Raw genomic sequence first — 21,390 nt, 5'->3', positions numbered from 1 at the left:
GAGTGATCGGATGATGGATGAACGAACAAACAAACAAACGAACGAACGATACATGAGAGTCTATTTCAAGCGAGCGTGTTTGCCAATGTTATTTGAATGTTTGCCACTACTTCATGCATTTCGTTGCGGTGCTCTTGTTTTTGGTAACCACTTTCTATGCCAACATGACACCAACATGGATATGGTCGGTGTTTAGGTTTGGCTTGGCATTATCAACTCATGGCATATCTGGGATGGGTGCTTTGAGGATATTCTAGCATTGGATATTGGATCTTGACTGGTATGGTATTTGAAGTCTGGATAAGTATGTACTTGGACTGTATATGCTGGATATAGCGAATTGTTGTACTACATGTATACCCAGGAAACAAGGCAGGATGTCAACTCAATAAATGATTTTTTGTTTAGAATGTACTCGTTATCAAAGCTGAATATTTCGATGCGTGACCATCTAGGTGATTAGAGGTCTCTTTGTGTCGATTCTAACAAGTCACATTGCCGTCACTACTTCGAGGTAAAGGGCACATTTTCCACTCTATTTGTCAATTTTGGCCATCTTCCTGACTGGACTAACACCACTTCTAACTTATGGAAGTACACAACTTGGGGTCATTCAATCCAATTCATATCATAATTAAATCGAATTCCTTCGATGAGTTCTTCACGCAATGATGGAGGTAATTCCAATATAGCCTGTTCCTTGTCCTAATCATCCTGGAGCATCCTACCTCCCTGGCCTGGAGCTCCATGTCTCACTCCACTTACCACCCACTAACATTAGTACATGCCACTCCCAAGTTGCGCTGACGACACCTCAACCTCGAAGCTAACGTTTCCCTGCAAACCACCACCACCACCACCACCACCACCGAACTACAACTACACACCTACATTGCAGCTGCAGTACAACCTGGTCAACTCAAGTGCCGCTCCCAGGCGCTACATCTACTTCTTCTGCAGCACATCGATGAGGTGACCACCAGCGACCACGTCAATCAGTTGACGACCGACAACGACGAGCTGTGACCCAACACCTCGAGCGCTCTCGTCACTCGACCATGACTGCGCCGGGCAAAGGGTCGCGATGGGGAGCGTTCCTCTCGTCGGCCTTTGAAGGCGTCGAGAATCGTCTTGATAACTTACTTGACGAAGACCAACAGGCGGCACAAGGATATGAGCAGCAGCAGGGAATGAAGGCCGCGCCCGCGCCCTCGCCATCACCAAGCCCTAAACCCACTGCATCTGGTAAGCCTCTCTTTTCTCCTAAGCCGTGTTCTGGTGCGGGCAGAACTGTCGCATGCTGACTCGTTTTTCTTTATAGCTGTCGCTCCGAAGCCTAACCGTGCCAATGATCGTCTACAAGCCAGGTTGGCCAAGGCTATGGCCTCGCGAACCTCACAATCGTCGCCTCGCAGCTCCATCGATACTTCTCGTAGTTCGGTTGACAAGGAGCGCCCTGCTAGCACTGAACCCGTTGTGACGAGACAAAGCATCGAAGTATCGGAAATTCAGCCAACTGAATCCGCCAACCAAGTCGACAAGTCGACCTCCTCTGACAGCCCAGCTTCCGCCCCCGCAGCTGAACAACCAGCGACATCTGAAGGAAGCGATGGTAGGGAGATTAGTGAACAAAACTTCAAGCATGATTTCCCCACCCCGATTATCGTTGAGCCACCTTCTGAGGCCGAACCTCGAAGTGCACCAGAACAAGAAGTTACGGACAAATCCGATATCCAACTAAAACCGAACAGTCCAATACCAGATACCAGGCATCCTGTAGAGGCACCACAGATCGTAGATGCTCCAGTTGAAGAGTCACAGAAAGACCAGGATGCCACCCAAGCTCACACGCCTCGTTCAGAGGAGATTCAAGAGTACATTGAGCAAATCGACTCACTACAAGCCAAACTGCAGTTTTTATCTAAAAATGCCACGGATGCAGCTAGGCAGACTGCAAGTTCTGCTGAAGCGGGTAGTGTAGAGCGCAAATTGGCCGAAAAGGATGAGAAGATCGCTCTGCTAATGGAGGAAGGACGAAAGCTTTCAACTTCAGAGCAAAAGTTCCGAACAACCGTTCGCAAGCTGCGCACCCAGATTATAGACAATGAGAAACAGGCCAATGAACTCAAAAAAGGTAAAGAAAAAGCTCTGGCCGAGGTGGAATCCCTACGTAGTCGAATCAAGAGCAAGGAAGAGCAAGAGAAGAGAAACGAGGAAGTGCGAAAAGCGAACGCTACGCTCCAGAAGGAAATCGACGCCCTGAAGAAAGACAAAGCTGTCAAGGAGGAGGCCTATCGACGTCTGGAGCAAGAATCTAAAGCCAAGGCTGAGCAAATACAAGCCGCCCACACTGAGGCATTGAAAAAGGCGCTAGATATTGAGAAGAACAAACAGCAGGAACTTGACCATACTATCGCATCACTGCGGTCAGAAAAGGAGGCATTGGTTGAAAAGTTGCGCCTGACTGAGGTTGAGTGGCAAGAGAAGCTAGACCGAGCATTAGAACGTGGTCGGAATACTGAAGAAGAGTTAAAACTTGAGCTGAGAGCGGCCGAGGGCAAACTCGAGGCAATGAGAGTGACGGCCGAGGAGGCTTCTGCAGGATCAGGTGGTGACATCAAGTTGATACGACATATTGAAACCCTCCAATCGCAGTATGCATCAGCCAGCGAGAACTGGCAAGGTATAGAAACCTCACTCCTGACTAAGGCTGCCAGCCTTGAAAAGGAAAGGGACGAAGCGCAACGACGAGAGTCAGAAATGCGGAAGAAGGCTCGTGACGCGGTAAATTACATGTTCTCGACAGTAAAAAAAGGGGGAAGATGGCTGACACCTTCACAGGCAACTCGGTACAAGCGACTCGAGGATGAGCTTCAGGACGTTAGTCCAGCTCTCACAGCCGCTCGGCAGGAGCTCGAGACATGTCGTGAAGAGCTTGCTGCCCTCAGAATCCAACATAAGAGCGTGGAGACGGCCCTTGAACAGGCACGCAACGAGCTCGAGAAGCAACAGCGAGCGGCGAGTAGGGAGGTGTCGGCTGAGGCCGAACGAAGGCAATGGGCAGACGATGTTGCTACAAGCACACCCAGGTCTCAGAGCAGACCCGATTCCCCATTGCTCTCTGTTGCCCGAACCTTTAGCTCGGACTTCATCGGGCTTCCTGTACCAGCAAGACAGCCTCGTCGAGTTCCCACACCGGGAAGCCAAACCGACAGCGCCGGCGATGGCTTCTTTTTTGGCCGAAGAATGTCCAGTCAACCTCCTCGCCCTAGTGCTTTGTCCACGGCCGGTCATGCGATACCTCCTCCACCCCCTTTCTCACCCTTTGAGCCACCTACCGAGTCACCGCGCGCCGCATCACCGCCGCCAGATCGTGATGATGGTCTAGATGACGGCGACCCTTCATCTCCCCGCAACGTTGCGCAAGACATGATTTCGGTATCGACAGTTGGGGCTGGTCCTTCCGTTCAGCTCGTCGAGAGAATGAGCGCGGCAATTCGACGACTGGAAGCCGAGAAGGTGGCTGCTAAAGAAGAAATGGCTCGTGTATGCAGCCAGCGAGACGAAGCGCGATCTGATATTGTGAACCTGATGACAGAGCTGGAAACACAAAAAACCGCTTCGGCACGGGTAACAGAGCTAGAAGCAGAAGTAGAGAACATCAACTCGCGATATCAGACAACATTAGAGATGCTGGGCGAGAAGAGCGAGCTCGTTGAGGAGCTCAAGGCTGACGTTCAGGACGTCAAGGACATGTATCGCGAGTTGGTGGAACGGACCGTGATGAAGTAAGAAAAGGGAAGAACTTGTTTCTATTTCACTTCGTTATCTTCTGCCTTGTTTTCGTTGCTCTCTCGTGTTCGCATCTTAGACTCGGGAAAAGTCGTGATATCTTGCACATTTTTTCTCTTTCTTCTAGCATGTATTCCTAGCTACCCTGACAACTCGATACCCTCACGCTCTGCACCTTGTAAAACATATCGGCGTACCTGTTGACAAAGAGACAGAGTTAGATGGGAGTTTATAGAGTGGTGCGAAGAGAAGAGAGCCAAGAACTCCATTTTCGTTGTGTTTTTAGAGATATACATACTTCTTTATCTGGTGCCAGATCAAGTGCTAGCTCATCCGCGCTGTTCTTTAGGGTGAAATCAGCGCCTTCTTTGAGGAGGGCAACAGCAGTGTCTCCTGGAGAACACAGGTTAGTGGCTTTTTGACGCCGGTGGCAAAGAGTCTTTTTACCATGTCCCTCTGCAATTGCGTGATGAAGGGGAGTGAACCCCTCATTATCGGCAGGGTTTAGTGGACTTCTGTTTTTGAGAAGCAGAGTCACCATAGGTACAGAACCGACAGCAGCAGCGCGATGTATGGGATACTGGCCCCTACGATCGCGTACTCGGGTCGACGCGCCGTTGTCGATAAGAACACGGGCAATGTCAAGGTTCTTCTTGGAGGCGACAAAGTGAAGGGCAGTCTATATGCTGAGCTTAGATAGTTCTCAATTCAGATGTAGCGATTGAAGCGTTACCTGTCCAGCAGAGTCTTTGAGGTCCGGTGAGTATATTTAGAGTGATAGACGGAGAGCAAGACTTACTCTTGAGGTTCACGTCCGCGTCTTTGGACATGATAAGTTTGACGACAGATTCACCCTCTGGAACACTGGCTGAGATCATCAAAGGAGACCACCCGCTTTCATCCTAGAATGTGTTGGTTATTGTCCTGGAGGTGGAGGAAGACTTTCAATGAGAAGTCGTTGCTCACCTGGACATCAGCATCGAAACTGCGTTGGTTGGCTAACAACTGAACGATGTCCAAGTTGTTAGAAGAAGCTGCCCAGTGTATAGGATACCGACCATCATTATCCTTTTGTTGCGACAATTTTGGGTCTGACTGTCCAAGAAATTAATGTCTGATATATATAATTATAAAGCTGAATGCTGACCTTGAGAAGCCCTTCAAAAACAGTTACTATATTTGCCGATTAGGGGTGATCACAGTCATGGAGTTGTATAATTCAATAGGCATACCTCGCCCCTCACGAGCAGCGGCATGGAGAGGGAACTTATCATCGTTATCCATACTGCCTACGAAGCAATACGAGCGGATAAGACAATGAATGTTGCTAATAAACTCCCGTCGGGATGGAGATATCAAACAGGTGCTGCTTGTTAGTGTGACGACCGGCTGTAGGTAGCTGATCTTACGTAGATCCCTGTCAGCGCAGAAGAGAGCTAGCAGGAAGTCAGGGACTGAGTGGAGAGCAAGGTAGGTACCTGAACCTCATAGCCACACATATGTGGCGCTATGGAGTAGAAAAAACTAGCGCCACACGCAGCTGCCAGCCTTTACACGCTTCCATCGCAAAAGATATCCCAGCTTATCATCATCATCAACATCCCCAGCGGTCATCCAGGTACTTTTGAGTCGCAAACACAGCCGTACATACATCATGGAGACACCAGAAGTGTCTCAAGATGCTCTTCGACTCAATGCCCTCGCCGCACAAAATGCGAACGTCTCGAGAACAGTCTACGCCCATGCATCCGAGCGATCGGCCACAAAGCGCCAGAAGCTAGACGACGCGTCCGAGGACCCCATCATCAAGAGACGGTTCCGTAACGAATACTCAGATGTCGAGACTTTACCGCCATCAATTACTGCGAAGCTTCCAACGAAACAGCCTGGGAAGAAGGCTTCTAAGGCTGGTGTGCCTGCTCGCCCAACCATGAAACTCCTTGAGGGTGCGCCTAGTTCAGGCAAGGCATCTACTCCTGCTGCCAGGGACGAAAGTACACCACAGAACATGAGTCTTACTACAAGAGGAGTGCAAGGCCTTCAGCAGCAGAAGCCAGAATGGCACGCGCCATGGAAGTTAATGAGGGTCATCTCTGGTCATCTCGGTTGGGTGCGTAGTCTGGCTGTTGAACCTGGCAACAAATGGTTTGCAAGCGGCGCAGGAGATCGAACTATCAAGATTTGGGACTTGGCCACGGGCTCGCTGAGATTGACTCTTACTGGACATATCAGTACTGTGCGCGGCCTTGCGGTATCCCCTCGTCATCCTTATCTCTTCTCTTGTGGCGAAGACAAGATGGTCAAGTGCTGGGATCTCGAGACTAACAAAGTTATCCGTCACTACCACGGACATCTCAGTGGTGTCTATACTCTTGCCCTACATCCTACCCTCGATGTTCTGGTCACTGGTGGTCGCGATGGCGTCGCCCGTGTCTGGGATATGCGGACCAGAAGTAACATTCACGTCCTGTCTGGCCACACCCAGACGGTTTCCGATCTCGTTTGTCAAGAGGCTGACCCTCAAGTTATCACCGGATCTTTGGACTCGACAGTGCGACTCTGGGATCTCGCAGCTGGCAAGACCATGGGTGTACTAACTCATCACAAGAAGGGTGTTCGTGCTCTAGCAACACACCCATCAGAGTTCACATTTGCTAGTGGTAGCACAGGGAGTGTCAAGCAATGGAAGTGTCCTGAAGGTGCTTTCATGCAGAACTTCGAGGGCCACAATGCTATTATTAACACGATGAGTGTTAACGAGCAAAATGTCTTCTTTACAGGAGGTAAGTGATACGATTCAATCTTCCTCGCCACATGTGTCTAATTTGAACTGTAGGCGATAATGGCTCCATGAGCTTTTGGGATTGGAAGACTGGTCACCGATTCCAATCTCTTGACACCACAGCTCAACCCGGCTCTCTTGATGCCGAGGCAGGTATCATGAGTTCAACGTTCGATCGCTCTGGCCTACGTCTGATCTGTGGTGAAGCTGATAAAACAAGTAAGTCTCGATCTCGCCTTGGCATGCTCGTCTTTGCCTTGCTAATGCATCTATCCATAGTCAAAATCTGGAAGCAAGATGAAACAGCAACAGAAGAGTCGCACCCCCTCGAATGGAAGCCAACACTGGCCCGACGAAAGTTTTAAAGGAGCAATTAGAGGTAGTATGTTTTTTTTTATTAAGGATGAATTGTCGCAGGACGCCGTTCGGGTTCTATACTACAACTGTTATACACCGATACCCAAAGCCTTAAGGTCCCCGTCATCACGGAGGGCCATTTTTACTTCATCGTCTGCAATAGAAAGACGGAGCTTACTGGACCTCTCTGCGCGCTGAGCTTCAAGGTTAATCAGGCCGGCCGCTACTAATTCGAGCGCCGCTGTGTGAATGTGACCGGGTCTGGTCATTGGGCGCTGACTTCCCATCTGCGTTCCTTTCAGGCCATTGTTGAGGACTGCTGCTACGCCTGGAAGTGCTGCTGGAGCTCGAAGGCAGGCACGGTGTATCTCATCGAGGGTGTCCCCGAAGGTTGTCTCGGCAAGACCTGTTCTTCGAATACGCAGCAAAAGAGCTGCCATGACAAGCTTGGACATCAAAGGCAGGCTTCGAAGGTGTTGTTGAATGGGATTAGTGGTTGCCTCGTTGATGGCCTTCTTGATTGTCGCAATAGTAACGCGACCTGAACCTTTGGGTTGCGTTTGACTGTCTCGTTTGCTTGGAGTTGCGGGATCACTAGGAGCATCGGTCTCGGCGAGCTCAACAGCTCGGCGGCAGATGTCAAGGGCTCTTCGGGCGTCACCACTGACTGCGGCTACCTTCCGACTGGCGAACTGTATAGCGTCAGGATCTACGATATTCCCAGGGACTCCTTCTAATCGTGACTGAATGATCTTCATCAGTTGTTCGTGATTGTAACCAGGGAACGTGATACGCGTTAGACCTAAAGCTTTTAGTTAATATCACAGCAACGTGTCTGATTGAGATAATACCTAGTCGACTGCTGATCTTATTGCTGAGAGTTCTCTCGGGAAGATCCATGGTGTTTGCAACTGCAAGTACAATAAGACGGCTATGTCGCAAAGTCGGCCAGTTGAAGAAGTTGTACATGACGGCCTGATTCTTGGTGACTAGTTGGTCAAGCTCATCCATGAGCACTACGCAAGGAATTCGGCGAGGGCTGGGGTTGCTGAACTCTCTTTCCAGATGATCAAGAGCCTGCGCTGGACTAGCTCTCTCCCCTTTAAGGGCTTCCCAGAGAAGGGTATAGGATTGGTGAGGGTCCGTGATTTTCATACCATTGATCTCCACGAATATGAAATCGTCCAGCTCATCAGAGCCTACAGCTTCTTCAAGCCTGGAGACGACCTCGCGGACCGTCGCTGTTTTTCCTGTTCCAGGTGTTCCAGAAATGTAAATACAGTTACCTGTGCCATCCGAAATAGCTGCTTCGAGATGAGAATAAACCAAGGAAAATTCTCCTTCCCGACAAGGAAGACTGGTTGGGACCGAGGAGACATGCAAGCGAGATCGTGCTATCTGGAAAGGTGAAGATTCAACTTGGCTAGGCGACAGTTTGCGTGTGGCCAAAGGTGTAAACTCAAGTCTCTTGCTTGCACTCCTACAAGTAATTGTTAATAACTAACGCCAGGGCGAGCAGCTTTGATCACCAACCTTTTGACACGAGAGCCCGGTGTGGCTTGGCTCCTTCGTGAAGTTGGCGTAGCAGCTACCGAGCCTCGTCCTGTTTTGGTCGGCGTCTGCGGAATTTGAGCAGGATGGTAAGTATCATCAGAAGGTGACGGGCTCCGAGCCTTTCGTCGACGTCGTGTGACTTTTGTACCAGTCTTGACCCTATCCATCAAGGCAAACAAATCATGCTCGCCCCCATATATTTCCTCCCATATAAACTCGTCTGTATACGTAGCAGTGCGGGTATTGCAGCCTCGTCGACAGACAAAGACCTTACCGAAGTCTGGATCATTTCGAGGAACCTTACCCTGAGGGTATTTCGCAAGAAAACCATCTTGAGACATGATCTTAGCTTTGCCGTTGATTGATGCCAGGGGGTTGATATCCCATGATGGAGAGATGTAGAGTTCATTCTATAAATTTTTGATTAGTCTACATTCAACAGCCTCAAGGGGTTTCAAAGCTGACTGGGTAGTAATCGGATCGTTTCTTGTCCCTGCTTCGGATCTCCTTTTCACTCGAAAACCACATAAAGTTTGCTGCTTTCTCTCCCTCTCCATCGTCTTCAACAAATTCGCAGATCAAGGCGATCCAGGCCTCATTAGAGCCATCGGCTTTGAGCATGACAGTGTCTCCAATTCTACATTCAAATTGGCCAATCCTCGCCCCGACGATCCTGTCACCTGTTACCTTTCTTCGTTTTCTATCGCTCTGTGTTCCATCGCTTCGTTCGGTCGTTGGGGTAGAGTTGTAGATCCATTGCCATGATGGTTCTGCGTCCGCAAGCTCATCGTCTGATAGATCATGGGGAATTTTAGACAGTTGACGTTTTGTATTTTCTTCTGAATTGATGGGGGCCATTATTTTGTCGTTATCCGGTGCTAGGTGCTGCCACAACGATTCACGCGTCGCATGAGACGCGACGGAAGTAAAGAACAAATAATTGGTTGCTATGGGCTATGCATATATCGGGGGTTTATAACCATATTACAATACTACCTTGAGTACTTTGGTAGGGAATCTTTAACACCTACCAGGCACCCTGTTATGTGTACTGTGCCTTACATAGTCGAATTATTATCCCACTTTTGGTGCCTTTGCGCAACAAAATCATATGTAATAGATAAGTTTAAAGAGAGTCATGGAAACATGCAATTTATTTTATATCTTAATCTTCACCTTAGCAATCCTGTCAGAACTTTAAAATACACCTTATATCTAAGTAGTTAGTATAATAGCATTTATTAATTGAATGCTTTCTTTTAAAATAAAATAAATAAAAGGCTATAAATTGTTGTTAATTATAATTAATTGAATTGTTTTTTTAAAGTATCCTCACTTATTTATGTATCAACTCAGACACCTCATAGAATTAAAGAGAAGATTTCCCTACCTTAGGTAATTAGACTACCTACTATGCATCTACTTACCTACATTAATGATATACATTTTACTACTACCTACGATGTAAGGTGGGCAAACACCTGTGAGCCGAAAGCTGTGCAAGTGCCATGCAGGATGCAGGATAGCAAACGGGAAAGAGCAATCATGCTTTGCCGATGGGCAGTATCAGCTTTGCACTCAAACAAAATGCAATAAAATTGTTTGCTTCATCCCTACCTACCTAGGCAGCCGCCCGGCTATGATTCACTGTTTCCATGCACCTCTTCTCCTTCCCCCCATTCCGCCTGCTCAACTCTTCCAAACACAAGACTTCACTGTGACTATCAGTCATTTCAACATTTCCGGTCTGCATCTCGCATAACGATAAATATTGTCTGCTGTTCACCAGCTCATTCTCCTCCCTTCTCCCTTCTCCCTTCTCCCTTGAGTAAAGGCGCTGCGGTACGGCATGTATCAGGGTAGGGGAAGAGGAGTACCCTCGGGTAGAGGTGACCTCATGCCTCCAACTGCTCTCTCAAGGGCGCCAAAGTTTGCGTCGACGAAAAATGAGAAGTTGAAGACAGCTAAAAACATCTGCCAAGGTAGAGAAGAAAAGATACGGCAAGCCGAGGATGCTGAACATCTTGGCCGTCCACCGGCGGGAAAATATCTAGTACAGGTAAGGGTCCTCTCGAATTCACCTCTAAGTTTATATGACAGCGTTTGACGAGACTTAAAGGCGGCCCTTGTACTTCCCGGGCAACACTTGCTACCTGTTGCATTGGATGAACCAGCGGCACTCGACGATATCCGCAGAAAGTATCGGGTCTATATCACGCGGGATGTACCAAACATTCTTGAGATTCACTGCGATTCTATCCATCGCCTTCAGCAGGCGTTTGAAGCGGTTAACTGGAGAATTCGGGACATGCGTCTATCTAACGACAGTTCTCCCGCGCGCTTTCTTGTACAGAGGCCAACTAAAGCGGTCGTCACTGATATGATTCAGTTGAAACTTGGAGCACGCCCATCTTTTCTTTCTAAAACCTCGAATCCTGTCAGTAATGCTTCCTCAATGGATGAACATTTGCCAAGACTAGCGTCCGACCTGGCGTCCTCAGCAGAAGGCCTCATGGCACTCAATAAGACCATGGGCTTGCGAGTCAATTTCGGGCACGTTATCATTGCCAAGAGACCGAAAGGTACTGAAGACGAGATCGCATTCGCCCATTTCACCAGACTTATGAACATGTATCCCAGTCGTGGAGGAGCCTCGATTGTAACCAGGTGAGCAGGCAATAGGCTCAAATTGGACCACCGCTTCTGACACGCAATAGACTTGGAGACGCTAACGAGGCGGAGCAACTCTTGCAGTATATCTCACGCCCAGAAGCAGGCATCTGCAAGAACATGAAGGACATGAGGCGAGGTTGTGAGGTGGTTGTAGTGGCCAGTGGTCTACAAATCAAGACTGAGGCCGACTACAATCCTCAACTTATGCAACTAGCAATGGTCCGCGCTACTAGGCCAGAGACCCGGGCACGTTGGAGTTGGACGATTGCTGCTCCTAACATGTACGTCAATTATTCGAAAGAAATCTCACTTACTCATGTCTTGCACTTACAGGGAACACGATTGGAACATTCGGATGGACGCTTGGGACAAAGTGGACGTTCCAACAGAGTTTAGAGATATTGCAAAGAGGATATCGGTTGTCTTCAAACCAGACGAGGGCACCATTCTCCCTTTGCCAAAAGTCAACACGAGTAAACTTGCGATCCCCGATGAGCAAATCACTGAAATTCAGGCAAGATCTTGGGCAATAATTCCATTCAAAGAATCCCCCTATGTCCTCAAGATCAACATCACCAAGACTCTGAAGGGATCTCGCACGATTGGGAAGCAAAATGTTACTTGGGGGGTTGAATTATACGCCCCCCATTGGGAGGAAAGTGTGAACCACTCCAGTGGTGGCCGAAAGGACTGGGGGGAGGGGCTCGAGAATATTTGGGAGGAGGGTGATGATCTCCAGTCGAGGCTCGGGTGCTTCTTGCGGATCATTATGGAGGTCCAAGCCCTCCTGAACAGAGTGCATGCTGATACTGCCTCGTCATAGCAGGTACGCAAAGGCGATGTTGTGCCGCCTGGGGGATCACCGTAAGATACCTACTAAACTGGCGTCTGGCTAATCTTCATCGTACCTAGAATGATGAGAAGTTTTTGATTCTTTCTTTTAGGCCTGTTGATCGCCTTGCCCTTGGCCAGCCATGATCTTTTGCCTCAAAACTGTTAGGGGTCATATTAGCCTTGCTCCTAGTAGAGGCTGCGTGCCCGAGAAAAACATACCTTCTTCAATCGTTCGTGCATTTGTCTGCTTCCGTTGGACAATAACCTCGAGGTCTTTCAGGTTATTTCCCAGCTCCTCAACCTTGCTCTCGTAGAACTTTTCGGCCGACTTGAGTTTCTGTATGGTGGTCAATCAGTGAGCAGTTCCGAGCTTGCCAGGATCGCAAATACCTTTTCAACCAAGAATCCAGTGCCTACATCCACCAATACAGTATCGGCATCTGCGAGCTCACCGCGAACGTAGAGGGAGTTGGTGAGGGGAACCAGTACAGAGTTGGATCCTAAAGCATGTCAGGTGCTGTTCAGAAAGCGAGATTGTGCGCTGAGTGGGGGAAGCGGCTAAGCAGGTGGGTTATGTACCTTCGGGAGCGGCAGCGCGACTTTTAACGCATCGGAGGCAGTCTTTAAACTTGTTCTGGGCGGCATGGAGTTGTGCGAACGACGTCGTCAAGTGCTCGAGCTCTTCATCAAGCTGCTTCTTGACTTGGGCAAGCTGCTGGGGCTCTAGCGTATCGAGGTTGACTATAGCGCAAGTAGGGTCAGCAAATGGGTATTCAGAATGAGTTGCTGGTAGTTGGTTTACTGGTTTCTTGTCTTCCAGCCATTTTTTTTTGGTGTATACTGAAGTGTCGGCGGACAGGTAGTAGTTGTCGTGAATTACTTCCTTTGAATGCCCCTCCAGGATCTCGCTTTAGTAATAAAATGACGTGGGGTTGTTGAATTCTACTAACGGGGGTGCCATAGGCACTGTCATTGATTTGCCTGGTCACCTCCTTGCTAGGACCTAACTCCCATACTTAAGGTACGTAAGTAGCTGCATTATAATCCAAGTAATTAGTGGCCTTCTCTTGTTTTGCCCAAGATACTACATTTTCTAATTTAAGAGGTGAATATTTTCTTTCTTTTCCCTTTAACTTGTCTAATTTTGTCGACCTGTGTTGCTATGAACTGTGCTTTGTTTATTATACATTCGCCTTGAATGTAGTAGTTATGTTATAATAATCCGGATCCATCCCTTACAGCTGATCCAACAAATTTGAGATGAATTCTGGCAGAGCGTCAAGCTTTACAGTTTCCTTGATCGAAAGTCGTCTGCATTGAACTTCGCAAGTGCCATTTTCTTTGTAAGATCTTCCCATGATAACCAAGACAGGAAAGCCTACCATATCGGCATCTTTCATCTTCCAGACAAATGATCGCTGACGATCATCGAGAACAACGTCCAAGCCATTACGCGAATTGTCGCCCGCGGCAAGTAAGTCGTAAATTCTCAGAGAGTCTTCGGCTAAGTCTGATGCAGGTATGATCGCAACCTCAAACGGCGCAATGGCTCGGGGCCAATTCAGTCCTTGCTCGTCCGCAAGAATCTCAGCAACAGCACCAAAGATTCTCGAAACGCCAACGCCATGACAGCCCATTTGAAGAGGAATACGACTCCCTGGAATCAGTCCCTCTTCCGCAGCTGCCGCCGGAATCCCCGAGCGTGGTATAGTGACACAGGCATCGAGTGGTACTGAGTAGCGAGTTCCAAGTTGGAATGTGTGGCCGCACTCTAAAGCACGATGGATTTTTAATGCGCCCTCTTCACATCGAGGGCAGGCATCGCCATCAGTGATGCGTGCCAAATTCAGCCCGCCACCAGAGGCTGTGCTGTCAATTGTTGAATACTCAACTTGGTATGGTTGAAGATCTTCGGGTAACAACGGTAACTGATCGCGAACACTTTCAAACACCGGTACAAGTCTTCCATCAACAACATTGATCACTTTTGTCGTTCCGCTCTCCAATGATGCTCCCCAAAGTGGCAAAGGATCCTCAATGGTGGCGTCCAGCTCAGGGACTGCTGATTTGACGGCATGAAGGTTGAGACCGCTTTCTGCAGAGGCCCCCGATGATCGAGGATACCACGCATTGATCAAGGCTTTTCTGTCCTTGGAAATACCTCGCCAAACACGAAAGTGAGACGCCGGAGGGCTCTCCGAACCATCATATGCCGTAGAGGGGGGTCGGAGAGCAGCGACTTCGTCGTTAGCAGTATAGCCACAAGAGTCACAATTTATCACGGTATCTTCTCCAACAGAGCTTGGCAAGTGATATTCATGGCTTAGGTCACCGCCCATATCACCAGAGCTTGCCTCGGCCACAAGATATGGGAGTTTTAGCTCATCAAAGAAGGCGCGGTATGCTGCAGACACCTGACGATAGGTCTCCACAGCTTCAAGTGTTGTGAGATCGAAAGTGTAGAGATCCTTCATGAGGAACTCCCGTGAGCGTAGAAGACCGTGGCGAGGGCGACGCTCATCGCGGTATTTTCGGGCTGGGAAACGTCAGTAGGTTTAGCGTCAATGTTGAAGATAGAAATGCGAACTGATCTGGTAGAGTCGAATTGGAAGGTCCTTGTATGAATTGACGATTCCGGCGACAAGCATGGTGATCTCCTCCTCATGTGTGGGCGACAATATCAGCGGAGTCTCTTTACGATCTTTGAGTCGAAAAAGCTGAACGAGTCAGCCCATACCGCTTCATCAAAGCTTCAGACTCTTACCTCCGGCGCAACAGATTCAAGACGATCACTCTTTCGCCACAGTTCTTCTGATGAAATAGTTGACAGGGATAATCTTGATGCACCTACGGATAACGTTTTAATGACATGTGCTAAGTTGCTGGCATCGTACTGACCAACTGAGCGCATATGTTTATCGATCAACTTTTCTATCTTATCCTGAACACGAAGCCCTAGGGGAAGAAGCTGAAAAATTCCAGAATGAGCCTGCCGATGCGTTAACACCCAAGTCATCATTTGGCGACTCAGGTTAAGCTACCTACCTGGCGGAGGAAACCACCGCGAACGAGTTTTCCATGGCCGACTAAAATTTAATGAGCTCATAAGAGGTTCAATGGAAACAAAACAAACTCACACTCATCTTCATTAGCAGTGATACCCCCGGTTGGCACCCATATTGTCGACAGTGCAGACCGTTGCGAGTCGGCTTTTGCTAGACTTGTGACTGACAAGGCGCGCAGCTGCACACCCCAGGGGCCCCGTTGGATAAGAGAGCCGCCTATACGGGCAATCCTTGTGCCAATCATGGTTTTAAAAACTGAGACGACAAGAGAATCCAACACATACAACTTTTATGAGATCAGGCCCTCTTTTGATAGTAATTCAATGGTCGGAAGACCTTCCGTCTAATTGCTATCATGTTAGTCATCCTGCATTAGCGCCCGTAGGCGCGCTAGACGCCCGGAAGGTGGAGGTGGGACACTCGGAAAAATGTGATGCCAAAAAAAAAAAAAAGTTGGAGGTCTCTGAGATCCATTTCCATTTAAGAGTTTCCATCTGAGATTTCAATCAGCAAACCGGCTTTGACAACATGGCGAAGCCTTCTAAGAAACCGAAAGGCAAAGGGCCTCGCAGCTCTTCCAAGGGCCCAAACTTCGACAATAGTGCACTGGATAATCTGACGTCTACAATCGACAAGAAGCTTGGCAAACGAAAGCAACCTCCAACCAAGGCTAACAGCGATCAACATCAAAAGAGACAGCGAAATTCCGAGGGTACATCTGGTGAGAAGAGCAGAAAGATCGACGAAAAGACTCTATTGGAAGAGATAAAGGCCCTTGGTGGCGACGAGAGCGACCTGGCGCTTATTCAAGATATTGACTCTGACGACGAAGAGTACACTCAGGGCCCCAAGGATTCTAGAGCTGTCGATAAGAGTCTTAAGGATGATCTGGCCGCTTTTTCCAAACAACTTGGATTTACAGAGGTTGAGATGAGCGAAGCCAGCGACCAAGAGGACGAGGAAGAGGACGACGACGACGACGACGACGACGACGATGCTGAAGATAACGAAGCTGAGGGGGTTGATGACGATGATAGTGAAGAAGAACAGGCCGTGGCACTCAAGGAACCCACCCAAAAGAAAGGCAACATGGTAGGTTGAACGATTTCTAGGGCGAATTTTCTGACCGCTAACAGTAAGACAGGCCTTCGAGCCTCGAGCAGACTGGCATGATTCTGAGCTACGCAAACTCCCCGCACCGACTACTGATGAGCCAACTCCGCCTAGAGCCGCTCTGGATGCTCTGAAACAGCACGCTCAGGCACTGCTGGAGGAGGACGCAACCAAATACAGAACCAGCGTCTTTGCTCAGTCTTCTCACAAGTTCTTGTCAACAATCATGACTTCAGGTACACTTAGCGATAAGGTCTCTGCTCTCACTCTTGCCGTTCAAGAGTCTCCGGTTCACAACATCAGGGCCTTTGATGCTCTTATGAGCCTGGCCTCCAAGAAAAGTCGAGGACAGGCCCTTGGTGCCATTGGCGCGCTCGTTGATTTGCTTGGCCCCGGCACATTGCTCCCTGCTGACCGCCGCCTTCGAGCTTTCCACGATCAGCCAGGACTTGTTGGAACTTTGCAGCGAAATCCTGGAAAGCCTTGGGCCCCTGGCAACGCGTTGCCTGGGAAGATCACACCCTCCCACCTGATTGCTTGGATTTACGAGGATTGGCTTAAGGCGACTTACTTTCGACTCATTCAACTGCTCGAATCCTGGTGCTCAGACGAGATCGAGTATTCACGTACCCGAGCACTCGATTTTGTCTATGGCCTCCTCAAGGAGAAGCCTGAGCAAGAATCCAACCTCCTCAGATTGCTTGTCAATAAGTTGGGTGACCGAGACCGCAAAATCTCTTCTCGAGCGTCGTACCTCATTCTCCAGCTGCAGAATTCACATCCTGGAATGAAACCTATCATCGTCCGAACTATCGAACAGGATATCCTTCTGCACCCAACTCAGGACCACCGATCAAAGTATTATGCCATCAACACCCTGAACCAGACAATACTTAGCAACAAGGAGCCTTCATTAGCTGAGGCCCTGATGCGAATTTACTTTGATCTTTTTACTATCATTTTGAAGACTGGAAGTCTAGGAATCACTGCGCCAACGGACTCGAAACCGGGCAAAGATGACGATAACAAAGGTGACGTTAAACGGAATACTGGACGACGACCTCAAAGGCCGCGAGGCGGTAAGCCAGCAAAGCCCTCAGCTTCTGAGCCTGAGACTGAGGCTGCCGATAAGCTTGTATCTGCCATCTTGACTGGAGTCAACCGCGCAGCTCCATTCATGGTTGGCAACGATGCTATGTATGTGTGATTCTGTTTCTTTCAACATATATTGTCGCACACGTAACACTGACACTGTAACAGCATGGAATCTCACCTAGACACACTCTTCAAGATTGCTCACTCAGGCAACTTCAACACTGGAATCCAGGCGCTTCTCTTGATCCAACAAATCTCTTCATCAAGAAGTCTTGCAAACGACAGGTTTTATAGGACCTTGTACGAGTCCCTACTTGATCCTCGACTGGTGAACTCCTCAAAGCAGGCACTTTACTTGAACCTTCTCCTGCGCGCGCTCAAAAACGATGTTGACAGTCGCCGAGTCAAGGCCTTTGCCAAGCGTATGCTCCAGATTTCTGGTCTTCATCAACCCTCATTTACGTGTGGACTTCTCTATCTTGTCGGACACCTACGCGAGAGTTTCCCCGATCTTTCGACTCTACTGGAAGAGCCTGAGGAGTCCATTTTTGACGATGAGCCCGCAAATGAAAAGCAACGATACGATGGTCGAAAGAGAGATCCCGAGTATAGCAACGCCAATCGTAGTTGCTTATGGGAGATGGTAAGTTACAGTTTGTTGTCTCAACTCAGTGTCACCATGCTGACTATTTTCAGATTCCTCTTCAGTGTCACTACCATCCGTCGGTTACAGTCTATGCGATGTCGATATTGGAGCGCAATAAGAAGTCACTGAAGCCGGACCTTGATAGCCATTCACTCATTCGCTTCTTGGACAAGTTCGTCTACCGAAACGCCAAGGCCACCGATTCATCCAAGGGTGTGTCCATCATGCAGCCTTTACGGGCTACCAAGGACGCTGGCGACATCTGGCTCGGCAGCCGTGGAGCTGGAGGTGCCGTGTCGTCTGTGAACTCATCCGCATTCTGGAAGAAGAAAGCGGAGGATGTTCCTGCGGAGGATATCTTCTTCCACCAGTACTTCCAGCAGGTTGACAAGGAGGGCAAGGAGACTAAGAAGAATGCTCAAGCTGCAGGAAACGTTGAATCTGATGACGAGCAAGAGGATGAAGTTTGGAAGGCGCTGGTGTCTACACAACCTGGCGTTGACCCTGATGACGACGGCTCTGACGTGGGCTTCGACCTCGACGACTCAGAAATGGCATCAGACGATGACTCGCAAGCATTGTCCTTGGATGGCGAGTTGGGCGAGGATGACGACGACGACATGAGTGTGGATATCGAGGGGTCCGATGAGGAGATGGGCGGTGCTTTGATCAGCGAGGATGAGGGGGGATTCGAGGTCAAGGAGGCAGCAAGCGAGAAGACGAAGTCGAAGCGCAGAAAACTCAAGGATCTTCCTATGTTCGCCTCAGTGGACGATTACGCCGAGCTCTTGGCCGGAGAGGAGGATATGTAGGAGAGCTCATCAACTGTGATGACATGATGAAGCTGAACCCATGTTTTAATATTTTGGCGGTACAATACGCATGTTGGTGCAGGAGTCAAAAAGGCACATCTGAAAATACGCCCACTGGCATGTTAGACAATATGCCACATAAAATACATCTCTCATTGTTTATCTCAATCAAGTATCAAACCACTCAAGCTCATCATTCTTGGTGAAAATTGCTCTGTAGGTCTTTCCACCACTTGAATCCTCGCGCTCCTCGGTGTGAATGCTATGGAGCTTGGGAGGCTCATCCCCACCGCCAATGAAGACACGGAAGTGAATATAAGATGGGCCCGAAGGGTCAGGCAAAGCGGGAATGCGAAGCTTGCCGAACAAATGAATGCCGTAGGCTGATGTAGCGACACGAACAGCTTCGAAGTCGTCAGCGCTGAAACCGACAAGGTCTTGGTCTGAGAGGTGTTCCTATATCTTATAAGCCATAGTAAAACGAGAAATATTCGATTGAACTTACAGCAGCTGCAAAGTACTCTGGTTCGTGCTCTGAGGGGGGGGTTTAGCTTTAGATCCAATCAGAGGTAGGCTCATGTCGACTCACTATTGTAGTCGTGGCGGAGGTGAACAAGAGTCTTCTTGAGCTCAGGGAGGATTTGTTCAAAGGCTGTAATGGAGTCCTCTTTGGGAGGGTGTACAGGGCCCAGATCGACAGTTTCAGCGGTCGCCTGGATTAAAGAGTTAATATCAAGTTTGCCAACCAAGTTCGATAGTCTCACCATTGTAAGTAAGGTGCCCAGTGAGTTCTAAGTGATTTGGAAATGGATAGTGAGTGAGGAACTCGATAATAACGGTAAACGGAAATGCGACACTTTAAATACTATCAAGAGTACCTAGCCACGTTATACAAGGAATAAAACGCACAAGCACGCATGTCGTCAGCGGCCTTTGATCGTCTCATACAAATCATGTCTCACAAGCTCGTCGAGCTATTCTGGTTGGATGAGACTCACGTCACAGGTGCTAGGGGTCCTAGCACATGGCTGGCAGTTGGACATCTTCCCCCGATTATCAGAGTCGTGCCAACTTGGCGCATTTCAGAAGACTACAAGCCACAACAGCTTTCCACTTTAGGTATCCAGGAACAAAGTTAGCTAACGTTTAAGTGCATAAACGCCGAGGCCAACCCTCCTATCCGAGGCAAAGCGGAAACGCCGATAATCAAGACAACCTTAAATTTAATCAAAAGCCGAGGCGGCGCATTTCCAAAGTTCTTTTTTTACTTATTTTTTATTTTTTTTATTTTATTTTTAAAATAGTTTTTGGTCTTTACTTTCGCCTTTGTTTCGTTGACAGAGTTCGCTTTCTAGAACAACAGAGTTGCTATGTTTTCCAAACAAGTTGGTCACAGTGGACGTCTTGCAGCGCAAGCTTGCAAACGGTTTGCTCGTCCTACGCAGTCCCGCAGTTATGCGACTGGAGGTGTGTTTGCGCCCCTCAAAGCACTTGTACCCGTAAGATATACTGACAAATCTAACTTATAGCAGCCACAGCAGCCGCTGGTGGCGCTTTCAAGAGAGCAGCAGGTATGTTGCTCGCTGGCGTAGGCGCAAGCACAGCAGGCGGTTTTGGAACATGGTACACGATGCATTCGAACGGCATGGGCTTTCACTCGGACGAAGAGAGCCTGCGACGCTTCGTCGCTAACCACGAAGAGGCGAAGATGGTGGAAGAGACGATCAACAAACACCCGCTCGTTGCAGAGCTCCGCGCCAACCCCGAACTCACCGAATCGCGGCCGCACATGAAAATGCCCGGATCATACCGAAGTCGGAGCCTGACAGGAGGAGCGCTCATCGGCGAGGGGAAAATGCCAGTACCACCGTACGCCTGGATGGCGCCCAAGGGCAAACAACTTGTGTCTATAGCATACGTCGGTGACGACCTGTGCGGCCACCCTGGCATTGTACATGGTGGCTTTCTGGCGACTATGCTGGATGAGGGCCTCGGACGTTGCTCCTTCGGTGCGCTGCCTCACAACATCGCAGTTACAGCAAACCTCAATGTCGACTATCGCAAACCCACACCAGCGGGAAGCTTTCTGGTTCTTCGAGCGGAGACATACAAGGTGGAAGGCCGCAAGGCCTGGGTTCGGGGCCATATCGAACTGCTGGCCGAGCCTGGCGAGAAGCCGACGATAGTGGCCGAAGCGCAAGCACTATTCATCTCGCCAAAGTATGCTGCGGTAAGTTATATATGTCGTGTGATACCGATATCCTAGAGATGTTCTAATGCGTCTTATAGATGATGCCTAAAATTGGATAAACGAACAGATGCCACGCGTTATGACAACTTTTTCGAGCGAGCGACGGGAGTGACAGGTGCATTTTATATGGTTGTGTTGCGGTAGACGAGGAACCTCGCAGTCGGCAGGTGACATGATAGATGACAGAGCATTTTACAAGAACACATTCTAATTACACATAGAGCGTTTCCTTTGGGAAACTCGATGGAGCGTGGCCTATCGATTTGTCTGCCATGTATTATACATAGAAATAATATCAAGTTCTCCATTTAAAGCTGAGGTTGTTTTTTTCTCTTCGCAGGGCCGACTTCCGGCGCAGTGGACAGACGCCGTGGAGTCGCTGGACCCGCGCCGGCCACTTAACGAATAGGCTTGTA

General features: G+C 49.0%; 7 protein-coding genes across 7 annotated transcripts; 4 read left to right on the top strand and 3 right to left on the bottom strand.

Annotated features, from left to right (window-relative positions):
- Positions 1-5,357: 5,357 nt before the first annotated feature.
- Positions 5,358-6,980, top strand: FOBCDRAFT_7295 (WD40-repeat-containing domain protein). Its single transcript, XM_031182917.3, has 3 exons — positions 5,358-6,575; positions 6,629-6,793; positions 6,854-6,980. Exons 1-3 carry the CDS (start codon positions 5,447-5,449, stop codon positions 6,937-6,939), a joined length of 1,380 nt encoding a protein of 459 aa, XP_031043685.2. The 5' UTR covers positions 5,358-5,446; the 3' UTR covers positions 6,940-6,980.
- Positions 6,981-7,020: 40 nt separating this feature from the next.
- FOBCDRAFT_284369 (P-loop containing nucleoside triphosphate hydrolase protein) lies at positions 7,021-9,372 on the bottom strand (the record flags this gene model as incomplete). The annotated part of the gene is made up of 4 exons (XM_031182914.3): positions 8,951-9,372; positions 8,465-8,895; positions 7,783-8,411; positions 7,021-7,733 (listed from the first exon to the last, which is right to left on the bottom strand). Exons 1-4 carry the CDS (start codon positions 9,341-9,343, stop codon positions 7,021-7,023), a joined length of 2,166 nt encoding a protein of 721 aa, XP_031043682.2. The 5' UTR covers positions 9,344-9,372.
- Positions 9,373-10,022: 650 nt separating this feature from the next.
- On the top strand, positions 10,023-11,981 carry FOBCDRAFT_247121 (uncharacterized protein; the record flags this gene model as incomplete). The annotated part of the gene is made up of 4 exons (XM_031182913.3): positions 10,023-10,544; positions 10,605-11,152; positions 11,203-11,439; positions 11,492-11,981. The coding sequence occupies exons 1-4, from the start codon at positions 10,335-10,337 to the stop codon at positions 11,979-11,981; spliced, it is 1,485 nt and encodes a 494-aa protein (XP_031043681.2). The 5' UTR covers positions 10,023-10,334.
- A 117-nt stretch (positions 11,982-12,098) lies between these two features.
- Positions 12,099-15,301, bottom strand: FOBCDRAFT_235740 (uncharacterized protein; the record flags this gene model as incomplete). The annotated part of the gene is made up of 10 exons (XM_059610027.1): positions 12,099-12,151; positions 12,212-12,329; positions 12,383-12,492; positions 12,572-12,713; positions 13,375-14,528; positions 14,580-14,709; positions 14,757-14,839; positions 14,891-14,960; positions 15,038-15,078; positions 15,130-15,301. The coding sequence occupies 10 exons, from the start codon at positions 15,299-15,301 to the stop codon at positions 12,099-12,101; spliced, it is 2,073 nt and encodes a 690-aa protein (XP_059463911.1).
- A 219-nt stretch (positions 15,302-15,520) lies between these two features.
- FOBCDRAFT_212735 (RNA-binding ribosome biosynthesis protein MAK21) lies at positions 15,521-18,872 on the top strand. Its single transcript, XM_031182906.3, has 4 exons — positions 15,521-16,149; positions 16,202-17,367; positions 17,431-17,908; positions 17,962-18,872. Exons 1-4 carry the CDS (start codon positions 15,586-15,588, stop codon positions 18,721-18,723), a joined length of 2,970 nt encoding a protein of 989 aa, XP_031043674.2. The 5' UTR covers positions 15,521-15,585; the 3' UTR covers positions 18,724-18,872.
- FOBCDRAFT_212734 (uncharacterized protein) lies at positions 18,873-19,816 on the bottom strand. The gene is made up of 4 exons (XM_059609346.1): positions 19,488-19,816; positions 19,313-19,436; positions 19,229-19,257; positions 18,873-19,179 (listed from the first exon to the last, which is right to left on the bottom strand). Exons 1-4 carry the CDS (start codon positions 19,488-19,490, stop codon positions 18,892-18,894), a joined length of 444 nt encoding a protein of 147 aa, XP_059463910.1. The 5' UTR covers positions 19,491-19,816; the 3' UTR covers positions 18,873-18,891.
- FOBCDRAFT_247118 (HotDog domain-containing protein) lies at positions 19,677-21,286 on the top strand (the record flags this gene model as incomplete). The annotated part of the gene is made up of 3 exons (XM_059610793.1): positions 19,677-19,842; positions 20,110-20,190; positions 20,253-21,286. The coding sequence occupies 3 exons, from the start codon at positions 19,677-19,679 to the stop codon at positions 20,987-20,989; spliced, it is 984 nt and encodes a 327-aa protein (XP_059463909.1). The 3' UTR covers positions 20,990-21,286.
- Between the last annotated feature and the right edge of the window lie 104 nt (positions 21,287-21,390).

The sequence above is a fragment of the Fusarium oxysporum genome, chromosome I (genome assembly GCF_013085055.1).
Source record: "Fusarium oxysporum Fo47 chromosome I, complete sequence".
In the NCBI taxonomy this organism is placed as follows: Eukaryota; Fungi; Ascomycota; class Sordariomycetes; order Hypocreales; family Nectriaceae; genus Fusarium; species Fusarium oxysporum.
Note: the sequence above shows the minus strand (reverse complement) of the source record. Positions and strands in the feature narration are given on the sequence as shown.